Genomic DNA, 23,757 nt, shown 5'->3' with positions numbered 1-23,757 from the left:
TGAACTCCAGGAATAACAGTGCTTCTGTCTGTTCCTGGGCTCTCTCACGCCTCCAACTTTCCACTATGCTGTGACCTAGAGAAGTGTTTTCAAACTGTGGTTGGCAACCCATCCATAATTCTATTTTAGTAGAATAGAATAAAATAGAAAATATCAGATTTCACTCTTGAGGAAAGGTTAAGCATAGTTTTTAAATTTTTGTTTTAGTTAGAAATTGTAGATTTATGTGTGTACCGGATTGTGAAATAAATGTATTTTTACTGTAGGTCAAAGAAATTGGAAAGCCACAAATCTAGACTTCTTTTCTCTCCTTACCTCAAAACTGCCTGGCCTGGCTCTCTTTGACTTGACAATCTCTGGTCATAGTTTAGACGTCACTTTCTCTAGGCAGTCGTCCCTGATTATCTCTCTACCTTTGGCCCACCGGACCAGTGGTGACCTTCGACTGCCTCTCTCCTTGTTTGACTCACTATCTTTGAAGCTCCAACGAGTAGCAAGGTTATTGGTCTTGTCCACTGAGGCCTCACCCAAGGCTTGGAACAGCAGGATAGGACACAGTGTTGTGGTGAGGAGGGGAGGCTGGAGAAGGGGAAGGAGGGGGCAAACAGTGGAGCCTCAGTAGGTTACCTCCATGCATCATCCACAGCACTTAGGACAGAAAAGGTGCTTAGTAATTATTTACCAAATGAATTCACCTATAGTACAAGGTGTGTAATACCTTTCTTCAGGTTTAAACATTTTCTTCCGATTCAAATCCAGACCCTGATATGTGCTCTAGAGCAAGTTACTTCATCTCTTTGAGCTTGTTATCTCATTTGTAAAATAAGAGAAAATATAAAATAAAAGAATAATATCTAACTGCATAGTTGTAGGGATTAGAAATAATGTGTCCAGAGTACCTGGCACATGAGTAGGTATTCGATTAACAGTAGTTGTTTTACTGTTATTGCCTCTTTTCTTATCTGAAATGATACCCTGATCACCATCACCACTATGTGTTTCCCAGGCCTCTCCACATTCACACCCCTTCCAGATCCATTTGAGCCCAGCTCCATGTAAAAGAAATTTAAAAAACACCAAAATGTGGATTTTAGAGTCACTGGGTTCAGGTGCCAGTGCTGTCACTTACTGGCTACGTGAACTCAATCAACTGGGTGATTTAGCCTGCTTTTTAAAAATGAAAAATAACTAAGGTTCTTGTGGAGTTGTGTGAAAAGCACAGTGTGCGATGCATACATGTTTCTTCTCTTGTCCGGGGCCCACTCTCCTTCCCCATAGACAGACCAAAAATGACCCCCATGTCAGCATAAGGAGAAACTCGCAAAACTGCAGTTCATTCTTTTGCTCCCTGTGGCTGACACCCCAAAGAGGTGGTGAGCTCTCCCCAAAGGACTCATGTCCTGCTCATCTCTGGGGCCAGTGCTCAGCGCAGTAGTGGTCTGTAACAGTTGTGGAAATGAACTCCTCCGTGAGGGTACCTTCGTGGTGCTCAGGTTTTACCTGGAGAAAAGTTTCAGCAAGCCATGTGTTGAGAGCAGGCCAGGGTCTCAGATATTTCACATGTGTGGTCTGTGCCAGATGCCCTTTTTCTTGGTTGTAAACCTCAGCTGGAGCCACAGTTAGACTCTTCATCCTTAGCCCAAGGCCTGAAATGACCTCTTCTTCAGGTGTGTGTGTTTGCACCCCAGTTTCCCAGACTATACTAAACTGCTTAATTTATATTTAGTAACTGCTATATTTAAAGCAGTTACAAGATTTGTAATAACAACAAAGCAAAAATGATGATGATGAAGATTGATGGTAATAATTATCCAATCCCTATGCTTATAGGTATAAGGTACATTACAGCTTACAAAGCATCTAACAAAGCCTCCTGGGTAAGGGACTTGCCCAGGGCCACATATCCAGGAGATGGCTGAGGCTGGACCAACTCCTGACCTGGAGCTCGTTCTATCACTCTGTGTGGCAGAGCATTGTGAGAAGGAAGATTTGGAGATGGATAGGTCAGCTCTTGATTCACTTCCTGACTGTGTGGTTTTAAGCCAGTTATTTAACTTCTCTAAGCTTTAGGTTCTTCATCAGTAAAACAGAACCAATACACAGACTAGGAATGGTGAGGACTAAATGAGGTCATCTAATTAAAGCACTTCACTCAGCATCTGGCCTATAGTAAATCCTGAACAAGTGATAGCTTTTAGTGTTATTAGTTTGATGATGATGATAACAATGATTACTGAAAGCAAACCAGAGAGTTAGGGGTGAAGCTGTATCATAGTTCAGGATGCTTACAGGAAACAGAATTCACCCCAGGTGGTTTAAATGCACAGACTTAAATGAAGGGATACAGTCGTGGGCAGGTAAAGGGAGCCAACCAGGATTGTGAGACACCCAGGGTCTTTCAGCAGCAGGAAACTGGAATACCCCTGGGCCTGGACAGGTGAGGGCAGGGAAGGATGTTCACAGAGCCCAATAAAAGCTGAAGGCCTAGAAGAGGGACCACCTGGTGAGAGATGGAGTAGACAAAGGACTACAAAGCAGGGAGAGAGTAGGGATGCAGCCCTCCGACCTCTCTCCGACACTCTCCTGCCTCACATCTCCTTCAGGTGCCTCCTTTAGGTGAACTCAACAAGCAACATATGCAGAGTTTCGGTGATACTGCAGATTGAGGATGTCTGAGAAATGGCAGGCAGCTCTGTGGGACAGAAATAGAGGGTTTGGGGAGGTGGGAGTGGCAGGTTTTTCTGTGGGCAGAGAGGAAGTGGAGGAAGAATTAGGAATGGCCAGGCTAATAGATTTAGGGGCAGTGGTCCCCAACCTTTTTTGGCATCAGGGAACAGTGCTCTTATGAGACTCTAATGCCTGATGATCTGAGGTGGAGCTGAGGCAGTGATGCTAGTGCTGGGGAGCGGCTGCAAATACAGATAAAGATTTGCTCGCTTGCCCTGACGCTCACCTCCTGCTGTGCGGCTTAATTCCTAATAGGCCACAGACCGGTGCCTGTCCAGGACCAGGGGGTGGGGATCCCTGCACTGGACAGCAGGGTAAGGAGGTGTTGACATGTTTAAACATAAACATGTGCCAGTGCTTCAATCCCCAGCCCATGGATGGGAGTCACAGGGTCTGAGCTCAGCACCCTTCCCCAGCATTCCTCCCATCCTCCTGCCAGGGTCACAGCATCACTGTGCTACGGACCCTTGCTCCAAGGAGAGCTTTTCTCCACTGTTACTTCTTTCATCCCAATCTCTTCTTTCTCTCTCTATTAAAAGCCAAGTTGAGTGTGAACCATTACTGACCTCCCATCTGTTCAAATAAATATTTACTGAATTACTATATTAAGCCTAAAATGGAAAAAAAAAAGGAAATGGGAGCAAGGCAAGTGTTTTCCCTGCCTCTGCTTTGTGATAGGGAAGCTATGAGTTTTGGGGCTGTGTAAGAAGACAGTCAACCACCAATTCAACAGCCTAAAATGTGCCTCAGCCTTATTAGCATATGTTTCTGAAGGGATGTCGCTTCTCTAGTTGTAACTGACACCTAGCTGGAGACTTCTAAAGTGGCGTTTTAGAAATAAAATGTGGATTTTTTTTCTGATGATGATAATGGCTAACTATATTCAGTACCCATTAACAATCAGAGACCTTATGTACCAGGGACATGTATTAAACTCATTTAATCCTCAGAACAGCCTCAAGAGACTGGTACTATTTTAGGATGAGGACACTGAAGCACAGAGTGGTTCAATAACTTGTCTTAGGTCACACAGATGCTAAGTTGTGAACCCAGGCTGCCTTTAAAATTTAAAAAGAATGCATCAAACAGTGCCTTTAATTCAATCTTGGATATACTTAGGCCATATTTACTTAAATTGAACTACCAGTATTTGATACAATTTAAGATTGGTAAAAAGAAATGAATTTTTTTCATTCATTCACCCAGCAGACATTTCATGAATTCTGTGGCTGCCACACCTGCCCTCAAGGAACTGCAGCCAAGGGGCGAGGCAGACAGGAAAATGGATCATTTAGTTAGGTAGATGTTCTATGATGGAACAACATGCAAAAAAATGGAGAGGCCACAGAATTACTGCCCAGGAAAGTGGCTCAGGCCAGATGGAACAGCGTTTTGTCCAAGAATCTGGAATTCATCCTGAAGGCTCTGCAGGGCTGCTAGAAGGGCATAAGCAGAGCCATGGCATGACCTGGGCTTAGGAAATTCATCTGTCACATCCTGTAAATGTAGTACCATCTAGTGGTTATATCCATGTGCTGAGTTCAATTGCCTGGGTCAGAACTGTGGCTCCACCACTCATGAGCTGTGTAACCTTGGGCAGGATACTTTACCTCACAATTTCTCATCTGTAATTTGCAGACATTCATAGTACCTATATCACTGGATTGAAGTGAGGATAAAATGTTACTACATTTAGTAAAAGTACTCAATAAATATTAGCTACTACTAATAACAGTATACCGGCTATTAATAACATTAATAATATGAATTATTTAGTGACTGGCATTAATAATGGCTAATATTACTTGAGTCCTTATTCTTACTATCACCATTTTTATTGTCACTCAGGGAGATGGGCTGGAGGTGAAGGGTCAGAGGTCACAGAAGCTAGGCAGCAGTCACCATAAGTCCTCATCCAAATTAGACTGGAACAGTGCTTTGGGTCAAAAGCCAGTTTGGGGCCATGATATCAATTTTTGGAGTTATAATCAGCCTTTTTTTAAAAAAAGTGAAAGAGAACAAAATAGGAAATAGAGTACATGTCTCAGTATAGTAATGTCAGTGCTGTGAATCTTGTTTCTATTTTATATGTATAAACACACACATACATAAATGTGCACATATCAGGTCACAATGGGAGATATTTTTCAAATTATGGATTGAAGTCAAAAAGATTCACAGACCCTAGAACAGAAGATAAGATCACTGGTCTTCTCTATGGCCCTCCCCGCAGGCATTCAGAGGACTGTCATCTTGTCAATCCATGTCAAGAGGCCAGAGTTCAGAGCCCTGGGATTGGGCCCCAGTAAGATGATTTGATTTCTATATATCCAAGGTCATACCCCTGTCCCAACACTAGTTTCCAGGGGCATTTTGAGAATTGAGTCCCAAAATGTGACCTGCTCATCTTGATTGGCTCTAGTTACAACCCTAAGGCACTGTCATCTGTGTAATAATGCTGACTTTGCTACCAATCATCATGTGGCCTTGGGCAGGAGGCTGTATGGCTCCGGGTCACTGTTGACCCATGTATACAATGGAGGTGAAAATTGTTTTATCATATGCTTCATGGTTATTATGAGGCGCCAATAAAATCACAAATGTTTGTACTCTGAAAATCATGAACATGTAGAGGAAAGTCTACAGTAGACACATGGGACCCATGACAAATTCCAAGACTCTGAGTGATAACCTTGATTCCCTTGCTGAGCAAAGTGGTGCACCTTTCCAGGTTAGGACATGTGAACTCTTTTGAGTGGGTCTAGAGAGCTCTTTAAAGAGACAGAGAGGGTGGTTCCATAGAGTAGTGGTTAGAACATCTGCTTTACATGCAAAAGGTCCTAAGTTCGAGCCCCCGTGGAGCCACGGCCCAAACCCCAGGTGCGTGCCAGGCCCCCGGGGGGCATCAGGCCCCGGGTGCACCGGGAGAGCATGGGAGGAGACACCCTGCCTTCAGAAATCCAGCTCTTAAGGGGAGATGGCAACATCCGTAGGTCAGGGGTGGAAGGGGCGGCGGAGGCGGGGGGTGGGGATTAAAAAACGAAAGAGAGAGAGAGAGAGACGGAGAGAGTTTGCCAAGCTAAGAACTGCCCTGTAGAGGGCCTTTGGGTTCTTGGGATGGAAGAGAGCATCTTCAGGCCAAAAAGATGCATCACATGAGGAGGTAGGCCTGTCAGAGGCCTCAACTCCAGCACTGAGACCGCATGACATGGATCACTGCATGGATCACTGCTCTCTCTCTATGGTTTTGCTAATAGCACAGTTATGTAGCAGAATGTTTTGTATACTCATATTGCTCTGAAAAATGGGACATTGAAAGAAAGAACTGGGAAGGTTGTATGTGTCAAGAAATATAAGAGCTCTCATCATACTTTGTACAGGATATTCTGCTTTCCTCCTGTGCTCACCTCCTGGCTCTTGTAGAGGGTGCTGTTTGCTACTCCAGAGCCAAAGGAAGACATTTAGAAGGAGAAAGAGGGTGCCATGACAGCTTTAAAAATTCCTGAGATGTCAGTCTAGGGTAGAAGAGTCAAGACAGGAAAAAGACAAGAAAGGGAGATTAGGAGCATCCCACCAATCAGACATCCTGGCAACATCCAGATGTATGGAGCAGGCACTGTGGCTTCCCCACATGCTGATGGTGTCACTGATGAGATAGTGAGTTTTGAGGTGAGAGAGCCCTCTAATCAGCATGGCAGTCAGGGTCAGCCTAGCTGAAAGGACACTTCTGTGTAGTGAATGGGAGGGAGGGGACTCAAGGGGACATAGTAGAATAGGAAAAATCCGGCAGCAGAACCAAACAGACCTGGGTTCAGATTCTGGCTTTGTTACTTATCACCTAAGTGACCTTGAAGAAAGTTCTAAACCTCAGTAATCTCAACTATCAAATGGGGATTGACCAGCCAGTTAAGTAAACAAACATGTATTAGGTATGCCAGGATTCACTCTAGGTGCTGTGGATCAGGAGTGAGCAAAACAGGTAAAGCCCCTGCTCTCGTGGAGTTAGATATTAGTGGAAGAAAACAATAAGCAAGTAATTATTTAATTATCTGGTAGTGATAAGTATTGATTGGTTGTTGATACCTTGGCTCATTTTCCAAAAAAAAAGTTTGAAGACAGTAATAACATCTTGACACTTGTGATGATTTAATGAGATAATATATGCAAAGTGCTTACTCCAGTGTCTGTGTACACAGTCAGTCATTTCACAAATTCTTAAAGAGCCCGTGTTCTGTGGCAGGCCCTGTCCCAACAGGGGACATGATGGGAACAAACATGTGTGTGATTCCTATCTAGGGGGATTAGGGAAAACCGGTGCCCTCCTGCCTTTGTTAGTTTCCTTGGCACCCACCAGAGGAGGAGAGGCTGAGGAGCAGAAAGAGACAGGATTGATCGTTAGAGGCTCTGGGTGCAAGTGCCCCTGTACTACTTATGGCTGTGTGACCTTGGCGTGGTGCCCTCACATCTCAGAGCCTGAAGCCCTTCTCCACAGAATTGCAGGGTGAATTGAGGTCTGGGATGGACCTGAGTATTGTCTTTGCCTCCTGGGGCTGGAGTTCAGGCCCTTTCTTTGGTTTCTTTGGCTCCAGGCCACTCGGCCCTGAGTGCAGCGAGGACCCTGTTCGTGGATGTGGAGGAGTGCCAGCCGGAGGCCATGGACGTGAAGGAGAGGAAGCCATACCGCTCGCTGACCCGGCGTCGCGATGCGGAGCGCCGCTACACCAGCTCGTCCGCGGACAGCGAGGAGGGCAAGGCCCCGCAGAAGTCCTATAGCTCCAGCGAGACCCTGAAGGCCTATGACCAGGACGCCCGCCTTGCTTACGGCGGCCGCGTCAAGGATATGGTGCCACAGGAGGCTGAGGAGTTCTGCCGAACAGGTGAGGGTGGAACCAGCCAGGGGCAGAGTGTGGGGCAGGTGTTCGTGCAGGCGTATGCGGCAGGTGTGCGTGCGCCAGGGGGCGGGCGCAGGGGAGCAGGAAGGCAAGCGAGGGCAACAGTCAACACCAAATCTCTGCTTTTTTGACACCGGGGATCTGATCAAAGCCTGCCCTGTAGCTCATTTTCTAGTTCATTCATTGTTATTCTTAGGCGCTTCCTTGGCATAATGAGGTGGTTAGCCACTGGGCTCGGAGTCAGACTGCCTAGAGTTGAATTCAGAGCCTTAGGCTCTCCTCTAAGCCTCAGTCTTCAGCTGTTAAATGGATGAATGGTTTCTCTACTGTGCTGAATAGTTATGAGGACTAATTAGGTGACGTGTTTAAGCGATGAGTTTGATAACACCAAGTAAGTCTAAGATAGACCTAAAGCTTAATAATTTGGCACCTGACTCCCACTTCTTCATTTCCTACACACAGTAGTCACCAAAGCCTATCCTCCCTACTCCAGAATACCTTTCAAATTTGTCTCTCTTCTCCATCCCCTCTACCACTGTCCCAGCTCACGCCACTATTCTCTCTCTCTCTCTCTATATATATATATGTATCACACACATACGTACACACATATATACACATATATGTATATATATACATATATGGACACACACACATATATGTATATATACATATCTCTGAGAGTTGACCACAATATATACACATATATGTATATATATATACATATATGTACACACATACATATGTATATATACATATCTGTGAGAGTTGACCACCACCCCTCTTCACCCAGTGCTGCTCCCTATGGACCATTCTCTGTACTGCAGCTGGAGCGAAGTTAGAAATAACTTTCCATTGCCTTTAAACTGCACTCCTTAACCTGGCTTAGTAGGGCTTTCCCCACATTCATTTGTCTTTCTGGACTATTTTATCCCCTGCCTCTACAAACCCCACCACCTGTGCTCTAGCCCCACTGAACTGCTCATTATTCCCACACCCAACATGATATATGTTCACTACCCTGGTACCTCTGTGATTCCTGTTTATCTGCCGGCAGCACCTCAGTCCCTCTGATGTCTGGTGGGCCCCTGCCAATTCCTGACAGTTCGTGCAGCCCTCCCTGATTCTGCTCTACCTGCTCCCCTTGCACAGTCAGAGTTAGCCAGGCACTGTGCTATATAATTTATACACATTTTGACATTGTTGTTTAATCCTTACAACAACCCCACGCCAAAGCATTTTCCCAAGATCACAGAAGTAAGAAGAGCTGGTCACACACATACACACTCGTACAACCTGACAGCCTACGTGGCCTCCCCCACAGGCCTATGTCCACATGAAAGCTGACTTGTTAGTAAGGCTGCTTCTCTGTCTAGAAAGATAAGAGGTCTTCTGCTCTTTCTCAGTTTGTGTGTAAGAGCTCAGACTCTGGCATCAGACAGATCTGGATTTGAATTCTGGCTCTGCCATTATTACTATCCTCAACTTCTTCCCCTGGCCAATGGGATAACTGTGACACCTCCTAATAGGAAGGTAGTCAGAATTAATGAGGACTATAAACAAGGCAGTTGACCCAGTATTTGGCACAGAGCAAATGCTTCATAAATGCTGCCTACTACTAATTGTCATCTTCGGGTCCCAGTGAAGGGAAGGGACGAAATAGTATCAAAGCTTTCCTTCAGCTGGGTCACACCCACACTTAATAGAGCTCAGTGAGCCCTGCCAGGCCCAGCTTGGTCTAAATACCACCCTAGCATGTGAGGCTGCCGAAGGAGACCCTTCTGGTCTTTGTAAATAACAAACAAGAAATATTTTCATCTCATAGGCAGATGTGAGCTTTGCAATTTACGAAGTACTCTCACTCCATTACTCCTCTGGATCCTCAAAAATCCTGTAAGGGTAGCAGGTCATAGATTATCATCCTATTTTAAAGATAAGAACACAAGTCCAAGAGATGTCACCAGCCCAAGATTGTACAGCTAGATGTCGAGTGAGATGGAATGTCAGCCTGTATCCTGGGCTCCTCAAGAAAGAGACCAAAAGGACTTAAAGCAACCAGAAAGACTTCTCATATTTGGTGAAATAAATCTTCTAAACTCACACATCAGAGGGGTTGGGCCGGTTCAACGGAATCACTGAGCCCTTAGAGTTAGCCTTCACCTTGCATTTCTCCAGTCCTGGGATGTCTTAGCTCACTCACACTGACAATGAGTCTGGCTGCTTAAAAGGGTATGCAGGGCAAGCCATATGGAAATCAATGCAGCCAGAGCTGTTTATTGCGAATAAATTTGATTTTTCTCTTAACGTAGCAGTCATTCTTCATAATGTGTGACTAGCCTCCCTGGAGAGGGCTCGCCCAGTGGAACAGGGATATGGGATTGTGGGGGCAGGGGCGGGGGTGAAGATGGAGGGTAGACAAGATAGGGATGGGGAAAGGAGATTGGAGGGAGGCAAAAGGAGCATGCAAAAAATGTGGTGTGCAGAGAGAGTGGGAAGCAGACTGAGGGGATTTAGGCTCCAATTTGGAGTTTCCCTCTACTTAGAAGGACCCAAAAGAGGAGGGCAAACTGGACTATGGCCCATAGGGGCGGTACTCGATAGTTAACATCTGGTCAGGCCCACACTGTGACAAGTCAGAATATCTGCCTGACCACTGAACAGAGCCCAGAAGCCCCTGCTGACATTAATTAAGTAGAAGCTGCGGCATAGGGAGGCTGAGGGGTGAGGGGTGTTGTAGGGAAGAGGCTGGAGCAGGCAGAGCAGAGGCTGGGGACACTGAATGTGAGGAGGCTTGGGCATCGATTATTTGCCAAGAGGCATAGAACCATTTCATGACTCTAACCTCCTTACTGGCAAGTCTCCCTATCGTGGGACTGGAAGAGGAGAATCAAGGCCCTCCATTCAATTTAGCAGACATTCATAGGGCTCCTACTGAGTATCATAGGAGACATTCATAGGGCTCGTACTGTGTTTTAGGCACAGAGATTTAGGAATGAGCAAGACGTGGTCCTTGCCCCTGTTAAGATCATCTCCAGTGGAGGAGTCAGGCCCTTAACTCTGTGTGGAATGACTGGGCTCAAGGAGGATGCTCAGGGAGCTTGGAGAAAGAAACAATGACTTCTGCCCAGGGTATAGGATTAGGGGGACTTCACAGAGGTGCCATCCAAGTTGGCCTTTCCTTAAAGGATGTGGAGGATTTGGCTGCTTGGGAAGGGGCAGAAGGATATGTCCAGGCAGAGGGAAGGCATGGACGTGGAACATCACAGTGAACCCAAAGGACAGCAGTGAGTTGTGGGGCAAGGAGACAGATTTTTGGTGGGCAGACCCATCCTCAGCACCCTAACCCAACTCACCTGTGTTTCCTCCCAGGCACCAACTTCACCCTACGTGAGCTGGGGCTGGGGGAGGTGACACCGCCTCATGGGACCATGTACCGCACAGACATCGGCCTCCCCCACTGCGGCTACTCCATGGGGGCCAGCTCTGATGCTGACATGGAGGCCGACACCGTGCTGTCCCCTGAGCACCCTGTGCGACTGTGGGGCCGGAGCACACGGTCAGGCCGCAGCTCCTGCCTGTCCAGCCGGGCCAACTCCAACCTCACACTCACTGACACGGAGCATGAGAACACTGAGACTGGTGAGTGGCCTGCTTGGCCTATGCCGGGTACCTGGGTTGTGGGACCTGGGTTTTAATTACAGTATTGATTTTCTGTTCCATCACTTGGGGCTCTGGTGAAGTCACTGAAAAATTGCTTTGCTCTCGGTGGACAAAAGTCAGAGCCTCTTGCACAGTTACATGAAATACCTACCAATTGGTGTCATGACAGAATGGGTCTCTGCTCTTTTTTTCCAGATTAGGAAGGGGTTTAAGGAGTGGGGGTATTGCTTTCAAAGTGCCTGTGTGTGAGGCAGCAGAGGGTCCAAGGGATGCTGGTGACCCATCCCCCACAGTTTGTCTGCTATCACATGTTGATCAGAGGATGCCTTCTAAACAAAAACTGTCAGGTTGGGTAACTTAAAACTTGAGGATTTGCTTTTCCATATCTCATCTGCATATTTGATTTGGGGACATGTTGGCTGCTCTAGACTCCTTATTCTACTCTCATCTCTGTAGCTCCTTCTTCCAAGGCCCAAAAGATGCTGTGAGAGAAAAAAGATGATATTTAGTTCACACAACTCCTTCCTATGGTGGAGGAAAGGGAACCTGGTTTCAGAATTCCTTCTTACTCTCAGACTCGAGGAGCTTTGAGTTAAATGCAGCCCTGCGATGAGAATCTCCCTTTCTGTGGTATTTTGTATCCCACCAATCCCTGGGCAGCTTTGCAGACCCAGGTCTGCACTGAGGAAAGTCCGTCCTACTGGAGTCTAGCAGCGAAGATTTAGGGAGGGTGGCAGAGATCAGGGACGGCCCCTCTGTCTGGGGGAGGTTTTTGTTTCTCAGAAGTCCAATGAGGGGGTCTGCTGAAGCTTCCACACCAGTTGTGGAAGGAGGATCTGGGGCGGACAGTCTGAATGAGAACTGGAAGAGCCAAGCCAAGTACCAGCATCCCCTACTGGTTTCCAGCCCTAGCTTCAGAGGTGAAGTCTTAGTTGGATTACTCTGTGAAAAGGATGCTCCAGCTGGGTTACACAGGACACAGTCGCAGATTAGGGATTGGACAGAAGACTAAGTAAGATCAGGATCAGGTGGGAAATTTATCTTATTAAAGAGTCAGGTGCAGCAAAGTTCCGAATGTTCATTTTGCCTCATTTCACTCCTCCCAGAGAACCCAGAGTTTTCCTAGGGAGCATGTGCACCTGTCTGAGGGGTTGGTGGAGCAGCAGGTCCTGGATACTGGCTTGGCAGTATTACCCTCCCCTTATCCCCAACTAGCCCTCTGAGAGAGCCAGTGACCTCAGCACTTGAAGGATCTCCTCCTCTCTGCAGTGGGGAAACATCCACTATCCTTCATCTACTTTCCCACTAAGGCCAAGCTAAACCAGCATTTCTTCCTCTTCCTAAATCAGAGGCCTATATAGAGAAAATGGTGTCTGATTAGGAGACAGGAAGCTTCTGTTTTATCACTGACCAGAGGTGTGGCACTGGATAAATTCCATCCTTTCTCTGGAACAACCTCAGTTTTATCTATAAACTAAGTGGTTTAAATGAAATCAGCATTTACTGTATTCTGAGAATGTTAATAGTTCTTAGATGGGGGTGGGGAGGGTAAGTACTCCAAGGTCAAATGATGTTGGAAACATTGGCTTAAAGGGATTAAAACCAGTTTCTTTACTGTAGGACTTTTTTCAGGGCCTTTAAAATATGGTAATGTGCATGCTAATGGATAAATTACCAAGGAGGAATAAATGCAACATTCCCCAAATTGATCTGAACATAGAAACCTTTATTCTCAGAGCTTCTGCTGGGTTCAGGATTCTAATGCACACCTTTTGAGGAATAACTGAGCTGAAAGACCTGCAGGCCCTTCCAGATCTAGGATTCTGTGATTCTAAGTGCTTACATTAAGATGAAGGTGCACAAAAGGAAAATGATCATAATAATAGTTCATAGATCCTGCTGATTATCAGACCCCAAGCACAGTGCTAAGTGCTTTAGTTATATAATCTCATTTACTGCCCCTACAGTCCTTCGAGGTAGATATTGTCATCCCTCTTGCACAACATCAAGAAACTACAGCACTGAAAGGTTAAGCAACCTGCATAGGTCACACAGCTAGCAAGACAGAATTTGAACTCATACCTATGTGACTCTAAAATCCTTACTCTTGCAGCTTTAGTTCTAGTGAATTTCCTCTGCAACAAAACTCTTGAGTTGTTTGTTCTTTTGAAGGTTTCTTGTCAGGGTGATAAATGATCACTTTTCCATAAAGTCATGGCAGAATGAGGTGCACGCCGCCCACATTATTGTACATTCCCTGAGAGCTGAATTACAGCTGAATTAAGCCTCTGTTGGGTGATAATGACATAGTTAACGAGCCTGAAGAGCTTCAGCCTTTGATAACAGGGACAGAGAAATGGCTGCCTGTTTCTCCTGGTCGTGCCACCCTCTCCTCCTGACAATTCATTTCTGCATTGGCCACTGTACTTTAAGCCTTGCCGTACTTGGGGAAGATGGGGCAGGTAGAGGCGGTGGACAGGTAACTATAACAAAGAGCCCCTGGCCTCTGCATCCCTTCCAGGCCTGGACTCCCCAGACCCAGACACCCATGGGTACCCATGCACTTATCCACTTTCTCCCCATTGGGAAGTTACACTTACAGTTTTGTTATATTCAGGTCTAAATAATGACAATGACTCATACTGACAGTAAATGAGCCCTAGGAATGGCTCCCTTTTACCCATTGGTGAGATTGACAGTCTCTTGTTCACACGGTTATCTCTTCAACAGCTGATGACTGGGGCTCAAAGAGGTGAAGGGCACATGAGCCTCATCTAGTTGAGCTTGTGCCAGGCTCTACACAAGCCTTCATTCTTTTCTGGCTCTCCCTCTCTCCTCCCTGTCCCCCTACTCTTCAGTCTTCCTCCCCTGCCCACCTCTCTTTCTTTCGCATTCATTCCCCTGGCCCCAGTTCCTGTTTTTCTGTGATGAGAATCCAGATCTTACTAGTAGAACAGTATTTAGTTCCACAGAACATGTAAACCAAGCCATTACAGCATGGCCACTTTTCAGGAATAGGGAGAATCTACACTGAGGGCTTACTGGGTGTCAACAATTGTACAAGTGCAATTGCTTTGAAACCTCATGGCAACTCCAGGCATTTCTGCTTCCCAGGTAGGAGAACTGAGGCTCCAAAAAGGTCATCTGTCCTGCCAGAGCTTGTGCAGCCAGTGAGTCAGCAGGTCAGCAGAGTCTGGTTTTGAACTCAGATCTCTTTGATCCTATAGTCTGTGCCCTTTGTCTACCTCCATCTGAGGTAAACAATTGAGGCCACCAAAAAATGTGTGGCAGAGTTCTCAGAGATCCTTGCCAGATGTGAAATGCAAATGTAATCCCCAGCAACTTCCAGCCCCAGGAAACTGACTCTATCTCCACCCACGCCTGGCCTTGCATTAGTCAATAGTAATTGTCAACAGTATTGATAGCGGTAGAGGCTTTTACTGAGGTCACAGTGATGCTGCATGCAGCTGCCATCAATAATAACTTTTATGGGGTCCATTAAAGCCAATTTCTGCCCCTGAAGGTTAATGTCAGCAGCTTTTATGTCACTGCTTAATATACAAAATAAATACAGAATTGACTGGATAATGTAAACACAAATCTTCCTTCTCAGGGCCACCAGGAGGAGCCAGCCCCCAGGCCTCTCCTGCTGAGTGAGGCCAACAGGCTGGGGGCAGTGAGAAGGAGCTGCCCTTTCGTCAGGCACACAGTCGGCATTCAAAAATGTTTTCTAGAAAACAGAGGTTGTGATGTGAGCTTAATTTCCACCCACTAGGTCAGATTGACACAGTGTCTCTTTTGTAGATTCATTCTGTAATTTGTTCTATCACTACACCAAACTCCTTCAGTGTGCCAGACATTATTCTAGAATTGAGGATCTAGATAAATAGCTGGGGAATTGGAGATACGACAATGGAGGTATGTATAGCAGGCAATGTCACAGAGTAAGAAGAAATAGTAGTTCCAGAGTTAGTGAGGACACCCCGTCTTAAATCCTGACCATGTGACATCTCAGCCCTGAAACCTTGGGCAAGTCACCTCACCTACCAGAACCAGTTTCCTCCTTTCTAAAATAACTCTCCAATAGTTACCAGGGGCTGGGAGAGGGAGGAATGGAGAGTTAGTGTTTAATGGGTGCAGAGTTCCAGTTTGGGATGATGAAAAAGTTCTGGAGGTGGCATAGTAGCGATGGTGGCTTAACAATGTGAATGTACTTAATGCCACCAAATTATATACTTAAACATGGTTAAAAGGGTCATGTATGTTTTACCACAATAACAACAACAGTGAAAACAGCATGTCATCTTTCCTTCTTAAAGTGTTGCTCTGAGCCCATACTACAACATTTGTGAAATATCTGGTCTGTGTTGGTCCTTAATTCATACTAGCTATTAAAAATAATTTTTTAAAGAGCTATGAGATGATAGTAAAAGGAGCCATTTGTTTTACCTTGAGGATGCAAAGGCTCATTCCTACATTCCACTCATAGTATGTAAGGCCTAGTAGGATTTTGCAGAGCATAAAGGATCTGAGAGAGGCATTCCCAAAAGAGGCAATTGCTCAAGCCGGTGCTCAGGGGCATGAAGAGGTATGGTGGGTCTGGGGAATAGTGAGAATTTTCTTCTTGCTTTAATCCCAGAGGCAAATTGAGAAATTCACTTAGAAAAAGAAACAAAACAGAATCACAGTTACCCCAAAATTATCAAGCAGCCTGAGTGTCAAAAGGGAAATTATTGGTTAACCTAATTAGGCAGCCAAATTGCTTATTCAGAAGCAGAAGATTAGGTGAGCATCTCCAAAGCACAGAGAGAAAGAAGCTCATTACCAAGTTAACTCAATTTATCCTCTGCCCTCCCAGGCTCCATGCTCATGAGACTTGGTTTTAAAAATCTATAAGACTATCTATCATTAATTCCCTAAGTTGCCAGAGTACTACAGCTGCCCAGCCATTGTATATGAGACTCCATCTTCTAGGATAGGAAGCCAGGCTCCCTCAGCTGGGGTAGGGATTCGATCTCCACATTTATCTACTCTTCTGCCTTGCGAGCTGGCCCACACTCCCAAGAATGTGGAGGTGCTTGATATTTTCAGGGAATTAGAGTCTCCAATTGGACAGTGTTATAAGGCTCTGAGTTCCAAAATGAAATGCAAAGGGCATGGTAGAGTCAGAGCACCTGAGAATGTGGGAGCTAGAAGGGACCTTGGAGACAATAAGCCCATTGACTCAACCTTTCCCCATTTCCTAGCCAAGGAAACTGAGATTCAGAACGAATAGGTGACTTGCTAAAGGTTGCACAGATAGCAAATGGCAGAGCCAGGATAGGATTTGAGTCAACATCTGTCCCACTCCAGGGCCCATTATCTTGATCGACTGCTGAACTTCACAGTTTGTTCTGTTTTACAGAAACTTGTTTGTATGAGCTCAGTGCCTACAGTCTATACAATCTGCGAGACGGTTCTAGATGTTTCCCTAACAAAAACTTTGTCAACCTTAGAAACTTCCAGGAAAGAAATCGAATTCATAGCCTATGAGAGGGGACGAGTAGCTAGAGATCATACCCAGCCACTCTCAAATTGTGACATGCCAGAGAAAAGACATGTAAAGTAGGGATGATAGAGATTCAAAAGAAAAATGCCAGCCAGAAGTTATCTGAGAAGGTTTCATGGAAGAAGTGCAGGCAGGGCTGGGAAGGACTATAACAGGTAAAGAGGGGAAAGAAAGGGAATTCTGGGTAGACACAGGCATGGAGGTAGACAAACATAAGTTGTATCTCATGGGTCTAGGACATAAGTATGTGACTGGGACTCTGGGGGCAGAGTGTGCTGGGAGGGAAGGTTGGAGAGTTAGATGGGTCTTCTGTCATTTAACAACTATTTTTTTGAGCACCTACCATGTACCATGTAGTGTTTTAGGTATTGTTTAATCCCAACAAGATCAACACAGACAAAACTGCCCACCCATCAGTGGGGAGACTGGTGATAAAAAACTAAATTATATAAGATGTTTCAAGATGATTAAATGTTATGGAAAAGAGAATAGGGGATGCTGGGATAAGAGAGGGGTTGCAGTTCTAAATATGGTGGCCAGAGAAGCCTTCACTGATAAGATGACATTTGAGGTAAGCAAGGGAGCAAGTGGTGAGGATGTCTGGAGGAAAAGTGATCCTGGCAGAAAGAAGGACAGGTTCAAAAGCCTTGAGGCAGGAGTATATCTGGCTTGTTTGAAAAGCAGCAAGGAGGCCAGTGTGGCTGTAGTAGGGGAGGAGGTCAAAGAGATGACATGGGGTAGAGGTGCATGCAAGTCATTGCACAGGGAGCCATGGTAGGGCTCTGAGCTGAGGAGTGAAAGAAAGGATTTGACTAATACTTGGATGGAGCCATGGTAGGGCTCTGAGCTGAGGAGTGAAAGGATCTGACTAATACTTGGACATTCTGGAAGTTGTGTTGAGATCTAGTGAGCTATGTCAAAGTAGGAGGCTACTGCAGTAATCCAGGAGACAGGAGGAGGGCTCAGGCCAGTTGGATGCATGGGCCACTGAGGATGGGATCTGTACTGAAGAAGGAAATGAGCTGCCTCTTCCCTGCTCCACTGCAGAGCCTCATTAGCAGTGAGGAAGACCTCAACACTCTTAGGTTCTGTGACCAAAATGGGCTCTCAGGTACTATTAGGGGAGGGGGCACAGCTGATCCTTTTTCTTGCCTAACGGCTCCTTCAGCCCAGTTGCAGAGTCCTTTAGCAATGGCCTGTCCCATGCCACATGCCATGCTTTCTCTCATAGATTATGGCCTTGATTGAGAACCCTCTACCCCCTTGCTCATTCTTCATACCATGCTCCATCCTACTGTTGATCATCTGTTTCTGACCTTGCTGCCCACCTCCCACTCCCAGCCTTGTATTACCTCCCACACGAGACTCTTGGCACCATCTTTTCTTGTTATCATCTTGGCTTCCTTTTGGTCATAATTCTAGCCCTTCCTTTTACCCAGCTACCTCAAAGTGCCTTGGTGATGTTTGACCTGGAGCCTCCTCTTCATAGCACTACCTCTACTGAAATTGCTGGTGTTTTGGGAGTGGGTATCAGACAGCCACTAGCATTGTTCTTGTGAGTTCCTCTTAAGAGTACTTTAAGCAGTCCTGGCCTTGCTTAAATGTACCCCAAATCTACTCCCCACTGGCATGCTCTGTTGCTTTCCCTGGTGAGCAGTGTGTACAAATACAAGAGCACCCTGCTTCTGAACTACAAGGAGGAAAAGAAAGGCAGGAAGATTCAAAGCTACACTAAATTGGGATAGATTGCATTCCTGAAACTAGGTTAGGACCCACTGTGTGTGCACAGAGGTGCAGCAAATCAGACTTTTGCTTTTAATTTGAGCCAACATGATTTTCAGTTTCAATGGAAGCAACGATGTATACCACGTCAAACTTCCTACCGGAAGATGTGTGCAAGGCATTTTTTCCCATCAGTAAGCTCGGCTTTGTCCAAGGAGAGTGGCTTCTGGGCCTGTTTCAACTTTATCTAACTCAGGATGACTTAGGGGAAGAAAAGGAACAACTAATGGTGGGAAATGAGCTTCCTTCCCACAAGAGTCTAATTCCAGAGCTGGGTGTGTGGAGTCCAGGGATGTATCTGGTTTCAATTTTAACTGTTCTCAGTCTCAGTGTGACCTGGAGCAAACCACTGCTCTGCTCTGAGCATTAGGTTCCCTGTCAGCCAAATTGGGTCACTGGAATATCAACAAGATAACTCAGGAGTTAGGACTTTGGAGTCGAACTCAGAATTCCAGCTCAGCCCCTCAGTTATTGAGTGGTTTTGTGCAAATTATTGAATCTTACTGAGACTTGCTTTCTTCATCTGCAACATTGGAATGAATACACACCCACCTCTAATGTTGTCATGAGCATGAAAGGCAATTGTGCATATGAAAGATGCAGGATTACATTTTCTAAACTGTGGATGGTAAGCAATCCTGATATCAATGCTGTGTCTCAGCCCCATCATTTAAAACAATAACAATAATACCTAAAATAGAGATGAGCAGAATAGAGTGCATAGCACATAGTAAAGTACTATTTTATGAATTTTTATTTTAGGTATACTTTACACACAGCACCTATACTAGGTCACCACATACAATTTATTTCTTACTGTGGAGTTCAGTAAAAAAAAAAAAGTTTAAAAGATAGCACCTAGTACATAGCAGGACCTTGTGAATGTTAATTCCTTTCCTGCAAGGACCTCTCAGCTTGAAGAATCCATGAATCATAGATGTCATAGTCTTGTCCAAAAACTGTTGACATAGTATTTCTAGGGCCCCTTTACTGAGAATGAGTATATATCTGGGCAGGGCCTCAAGGTTCAATTGAAAGAAGCTGGGCTCTGTGATGAGATAGACTTGCCCAAGGTCACATAGTTTATATAATGACAGAGCTGGAATTCTTGGTTTGTAAAACCTAGCCATGTCTCCTTTTCCCCTTTCCTAGTTCCTCCTCTGTATGCGGCCATTTGTGTGACTCATAAGCCCTAGAGTAACTCTGAGCTGTGAGGACAGTAGGAGCAGCACCCCCAAACAGGAGGAGCTGATTTAGGAGGATAGAGGTGGCTGCCAGAGTCATAATCTGGGTTCGTGTAAACAGCTGGATCTCTCCACTCAACATGAAGGGAACTAGAACAGAACCCAGGGCAAATATACCCAAGTACCACATGCAACTAGCATGTTCCTCAACCCATGGATCCTTACCGCAAATTTAATTTCACATTCATCAACCCAGGCAGATTGACTACAAAAGGAACGAATGACTCTCTTTCCTTTGCCTTAGGGCTGGAGAAAAGCATGCACAGCAATGTGTGAGGAAGGGCTCCCAGGAGTTCATGTGGGTTTGGTACTTGAAGCATAGTGCGGAGAGGGTGTCAGTGATTATCCATCCATAGGATCCCTAGAACCAGGCTCAGTGCAAATCCCACAAAATACCTCTTTAGGGAAGAAGTCTCAGCAAAGACTAGGTCCTTCCCCAAACTCTTACCAAAATGACAGCCCTGACTTCCTCTGATGGTGGGGACCAACAAAGGCAAAGAAAAGGAACATCAAACTAGCAGTCAGAAGCCTCAGATCTGACTCCCAGCTGTGTGGAGTGTTTAGCAAATAGCCAGAGTTTTGTTATAGCTGAGCCTATGTGGATTGAGAAGGGATGAGACAAGGAAGGAAAGCGAGGCTCTGTCATGGCAGAGGATGGTTCTGAACTGCTGATTCAAGAGTTCAGACTTTCTCCAGAAGGTCATAAGGAACCACAGAAAAGATTTAAGCAGAGAGAAATCAAAGATGGCAAATACCTTCCCTGATTTAGGTTAGGACATCAGTCTATAAAACAGAATTTGTTTTTCCCATTTTATGGATGATGAAATTACAGCCTCCCCGCCCTCACCTCCCCACCATGGATGGAATTGTGTCCCTCCTTAAATTTATATGTTGAAACTCTAACCCCTAATGTGATGGATAGTATTTGGAAATGGGGCCTTTGGAAGGTAATTAGGTTTAGATGAGGTCATGAGAGTGAGGCCCTCATGATGGGATTATTGCCTCACATTGAGGAAAACTCATGTGAGCATACAGCAAGAAGAAGCCAGGAAGAGAGTTCTCACCAGAACTTGACCATGTTGGCACCCTCAAGAAAAACCTATTTATAAGGAAACCTATTTCCGTTGTTTAAGTCACCCAGTTTGCAGTATTTTGTTATAGCAGTCCAAGGTGACCAAGACAGGCCTCAAAAGCTTGCCAGCCAGGAAGTCACAAAACTATCGTTATCTGAGGCTCTAACCCCTGGCCATATTGCCTCATGAAGATATGAGTGCAAAACCATTTAAGAATGCCAGTGCTTTTGTGGGTTACAAGGTGCCAATACGCCAGACCATCTCTTTCAAAAAATAGCTTAGTAACTCACACTTATAAGCACAGACTCTGGAGCCAGACTGCCTGGGTTTGAACCCCAGCTCTTCTACTTATTAGCTGTATTACCTTGTGTTACATAAGGCAATTCTTAATCTGTCCATGCCTCAGTTTCCTTACCTGTAAAATGGAGCTATTTCTACTCTCTACTTCATAGTGTGGTTATAAGAATTAAATGAGCTCAGAGAGTTAAGTGCCTGGCACATAGGAAGTACTACATAAGCATATGCTATTATTATTAATTATATAGTGCTTTTTATTCACAAAGTGTTTTCACAATTTTGTTTAACAATTGCAATAACCTTTGAGGTAGATATCAGTCTCATCGTTGTTTAGAAGTGCTCTGAGATCACACAGCTGTAAAGTGGTATAGATAAGATTCAATCCCATGTCCCTCTGAGCCCACACCACGCACGGCTTCCCACACAACTCCATCTGGCAGCTGGTCAGCCTGGCTCTTTCTGCCAAAGATGACTCCCCAGCGACCAGGGCCAAGTGTGAAAAGACCTCGACCGGCCTGATATTCCTCAGGCCAGTTTTTCCTAGTCTGCTCTATGAGAAAAATCTCAGCCCAAGCTATCTGTTCAGGAAGAAACTTATCGTCAAATAAAGAGCCAAACTCTTTATGTTCCAAACACTTAAGAGGACTTTTCTCTCCACTACTGCTCAGCAGCCTGGCTCCTAAATGAGTTTGCTGTGCTCGGCCTTGTAGGACCTTAACTACAAAACAAATTGCTTTCCTGAATGTGCCTCCAAGAAGGAAATAATCAGATGGAGCAAATCAAGTTCAAGGTGTGGTATAAACAAAGGGAAATTGTTTGCCAATCCAACTGCTTATAAGGATAGAAGAGGGAGGAGAGAGGAGCCATCGTGGGTGTGAAGTGGGCTGTGAAAATGCAGAGGAAGGCTCTTCAAATAGGAACCAAATGAGCTAAGTCAGAAGTTAGACAGCAACACATTAGAAGTGAGGAACTTCGGGTGTCTCTCCCGCTCTGTAGACTCACTCAGCAGCGAAAAGGGAGAAGCTGCTTAAGCCCAAAGGATTCACCCTTCTTTCTACCTGCATCCACAGCTTTCAATAATTTATTATCTCAGCACTAGAGTTAGTAGTGCATTTTATTTGGAGAAAATATTTTGTCATTTTTTTCCCCACCTAGATTTAAAAACTCTTCAAGAGTCTGCTCTGGCACTAAGCCATTATTATTCACATTTAGGGCGTAAGAGCTCAAGATGTTCTTTAATACTCCCCAAAAATTTCATAAATTATCACATCATCTCCCCAGTTCAGAGCACCTGAGCCCACATCCTGACTTTGAACCCTGACAGTGGATCTTCGAACTTGAAGTCTTTGTCAGGGGCTGTTTAAGGCTCATTGAGTCACTAGCAGGACCCACAGGGCTCAGCATATAGTGGAATTCACAGCTAAGACTTATTATAGCAAAAAGATATAAAGCAAACCAGCAAAGGGGAAAGGAGCAGAGGGCTGAGTCTAAAGGAAACCCTGCACAAGCTTCCAAGAGTCCTCTCCTAACAGCGTTACACAGGATGTACCTAATTCCTCCAGCAGAGTTGCGATGACACAGGCAAAGTGCTTTCTACCCAGGAGGCTCAAAAGAGCCCCCGTGCCCAAAAGTATTACTGTGGGGGCTTGTCAGAGAGCTAGCTACTCTCTCCCTAACATGGGCTAAAATTCCAGACTCTCAGAAGGAAAGCAGGTATTTAGCATAAACCTTATTATTCATATGTACAGTCTAGGCACAGTAAGCCACACTTCAGTAGAGAACCAGCAGAAGTCTGGCCTTCCTTAGGCAATCCCTCGCAGTTCTGAGCACCCATGCAGGGAGAGTTGGGACAGGACCAGGAAGAAGTATGTCTACCTCAGTAGCCTCTCACCTCTACCAATCCTGGAACACAGTTTACAGGAGTCCCAATGGCAGAAGAAGAGGTGTGGGTCCAGCATGCCCATTTGATACAGAAAGTAGGCTAGGAGAGAAAGCTTTACATGGTCATCAAGTATGGAAACGTCCCAGGTGCTCAGTGTCCTAAGTCAGCCTCTCTGCTAGGGCAGGGTAACATCAATACCTCTTTAATGGCTTCCAGGCAAAGACTACCAGGAATTTACCTGTAGTTGAACAAAGATGGGTTTATTGACTCTTTACAGTGAGGTTCAAAAATGCACACACCATGGGCATCATTGGGTGTCTCAGTAAAGGGTCTTAGGATAGTCGAGATTTGTTCCTGTGTTAGGTGATTTGAGATGGGTTCAAGGAAGTGGATCCTTACTCTGGGTTGACACTGTCAGGAAGCAGTGGTTACTCTGTATCTAGGTATCTTAATAAATTTTATGTAGAAAACAGAAATAATGAAGTGAAGTTAAAGTTATAATTGGAAAAGAAACCGTGATCACTGATATTGGCCAGGATAGAGAGATATTTAGTACTTTTGTGGATTGGATATGTTCTTGTTTTTTCTGAGTTCAGACATGATTGCAGGGTTGCCTTGCCTTTGTCTTGATTCGTTACAGTCACAGAGTTGC

At 45.2% G+C, this 23,757-nt stretch overlaps 1 protein-coding gene across 8 annotated transcripts in view; it reads left to right on the top strand.

Annotated features, from left to right (window-relative positions):
* The window catches only part of TENM4 (teneurin transmembrane protein 4), a 691,021-nt gene that overhangs the window by 327,703 nt on the left and 339,561 nt on the right, over nt 1-23,757 (top strand). For all 8 annotated transcript variants that reach the window (XM_025042569.1, XM_015600544.2, XM_015600547.2 and 5 more), the window contains 2 exons: nt 7,317-7,604; nt 10,989-11,258. In XM_025042569.1, coding sequence (XP_024898337.1) covers nt 7,382-7,604; nt 10,989-11,258 — 493 coding nt within the window. In that variant the 5' untranslated portion in view covers nt 7,317-7,381. The remainder of the gene's footprint in view (nt 1-7,316; nt 7,605-10,988; nt 11,259-23,757) is intronic.

Source organism: Pteropus alecto, unplaced genomic scaffold (genome assembly GCF_000325575.1).
Source record: "Pteropus alecto unplaced genomic scaffold, ASM32557v1 scaffold7, whole genome shotgun sequence".
Classification (NCBI taxonomy): Eukaryota; Metazoa; Chordata; class Mammalia; order Chiroptera; family Pteropodidae; genus Pteropus; species Pteropus alecto.
Note: the sequence above shows the minus strand (reverse complement) of the source record. Positions and strands in the feature narration are given on the sequence as shown.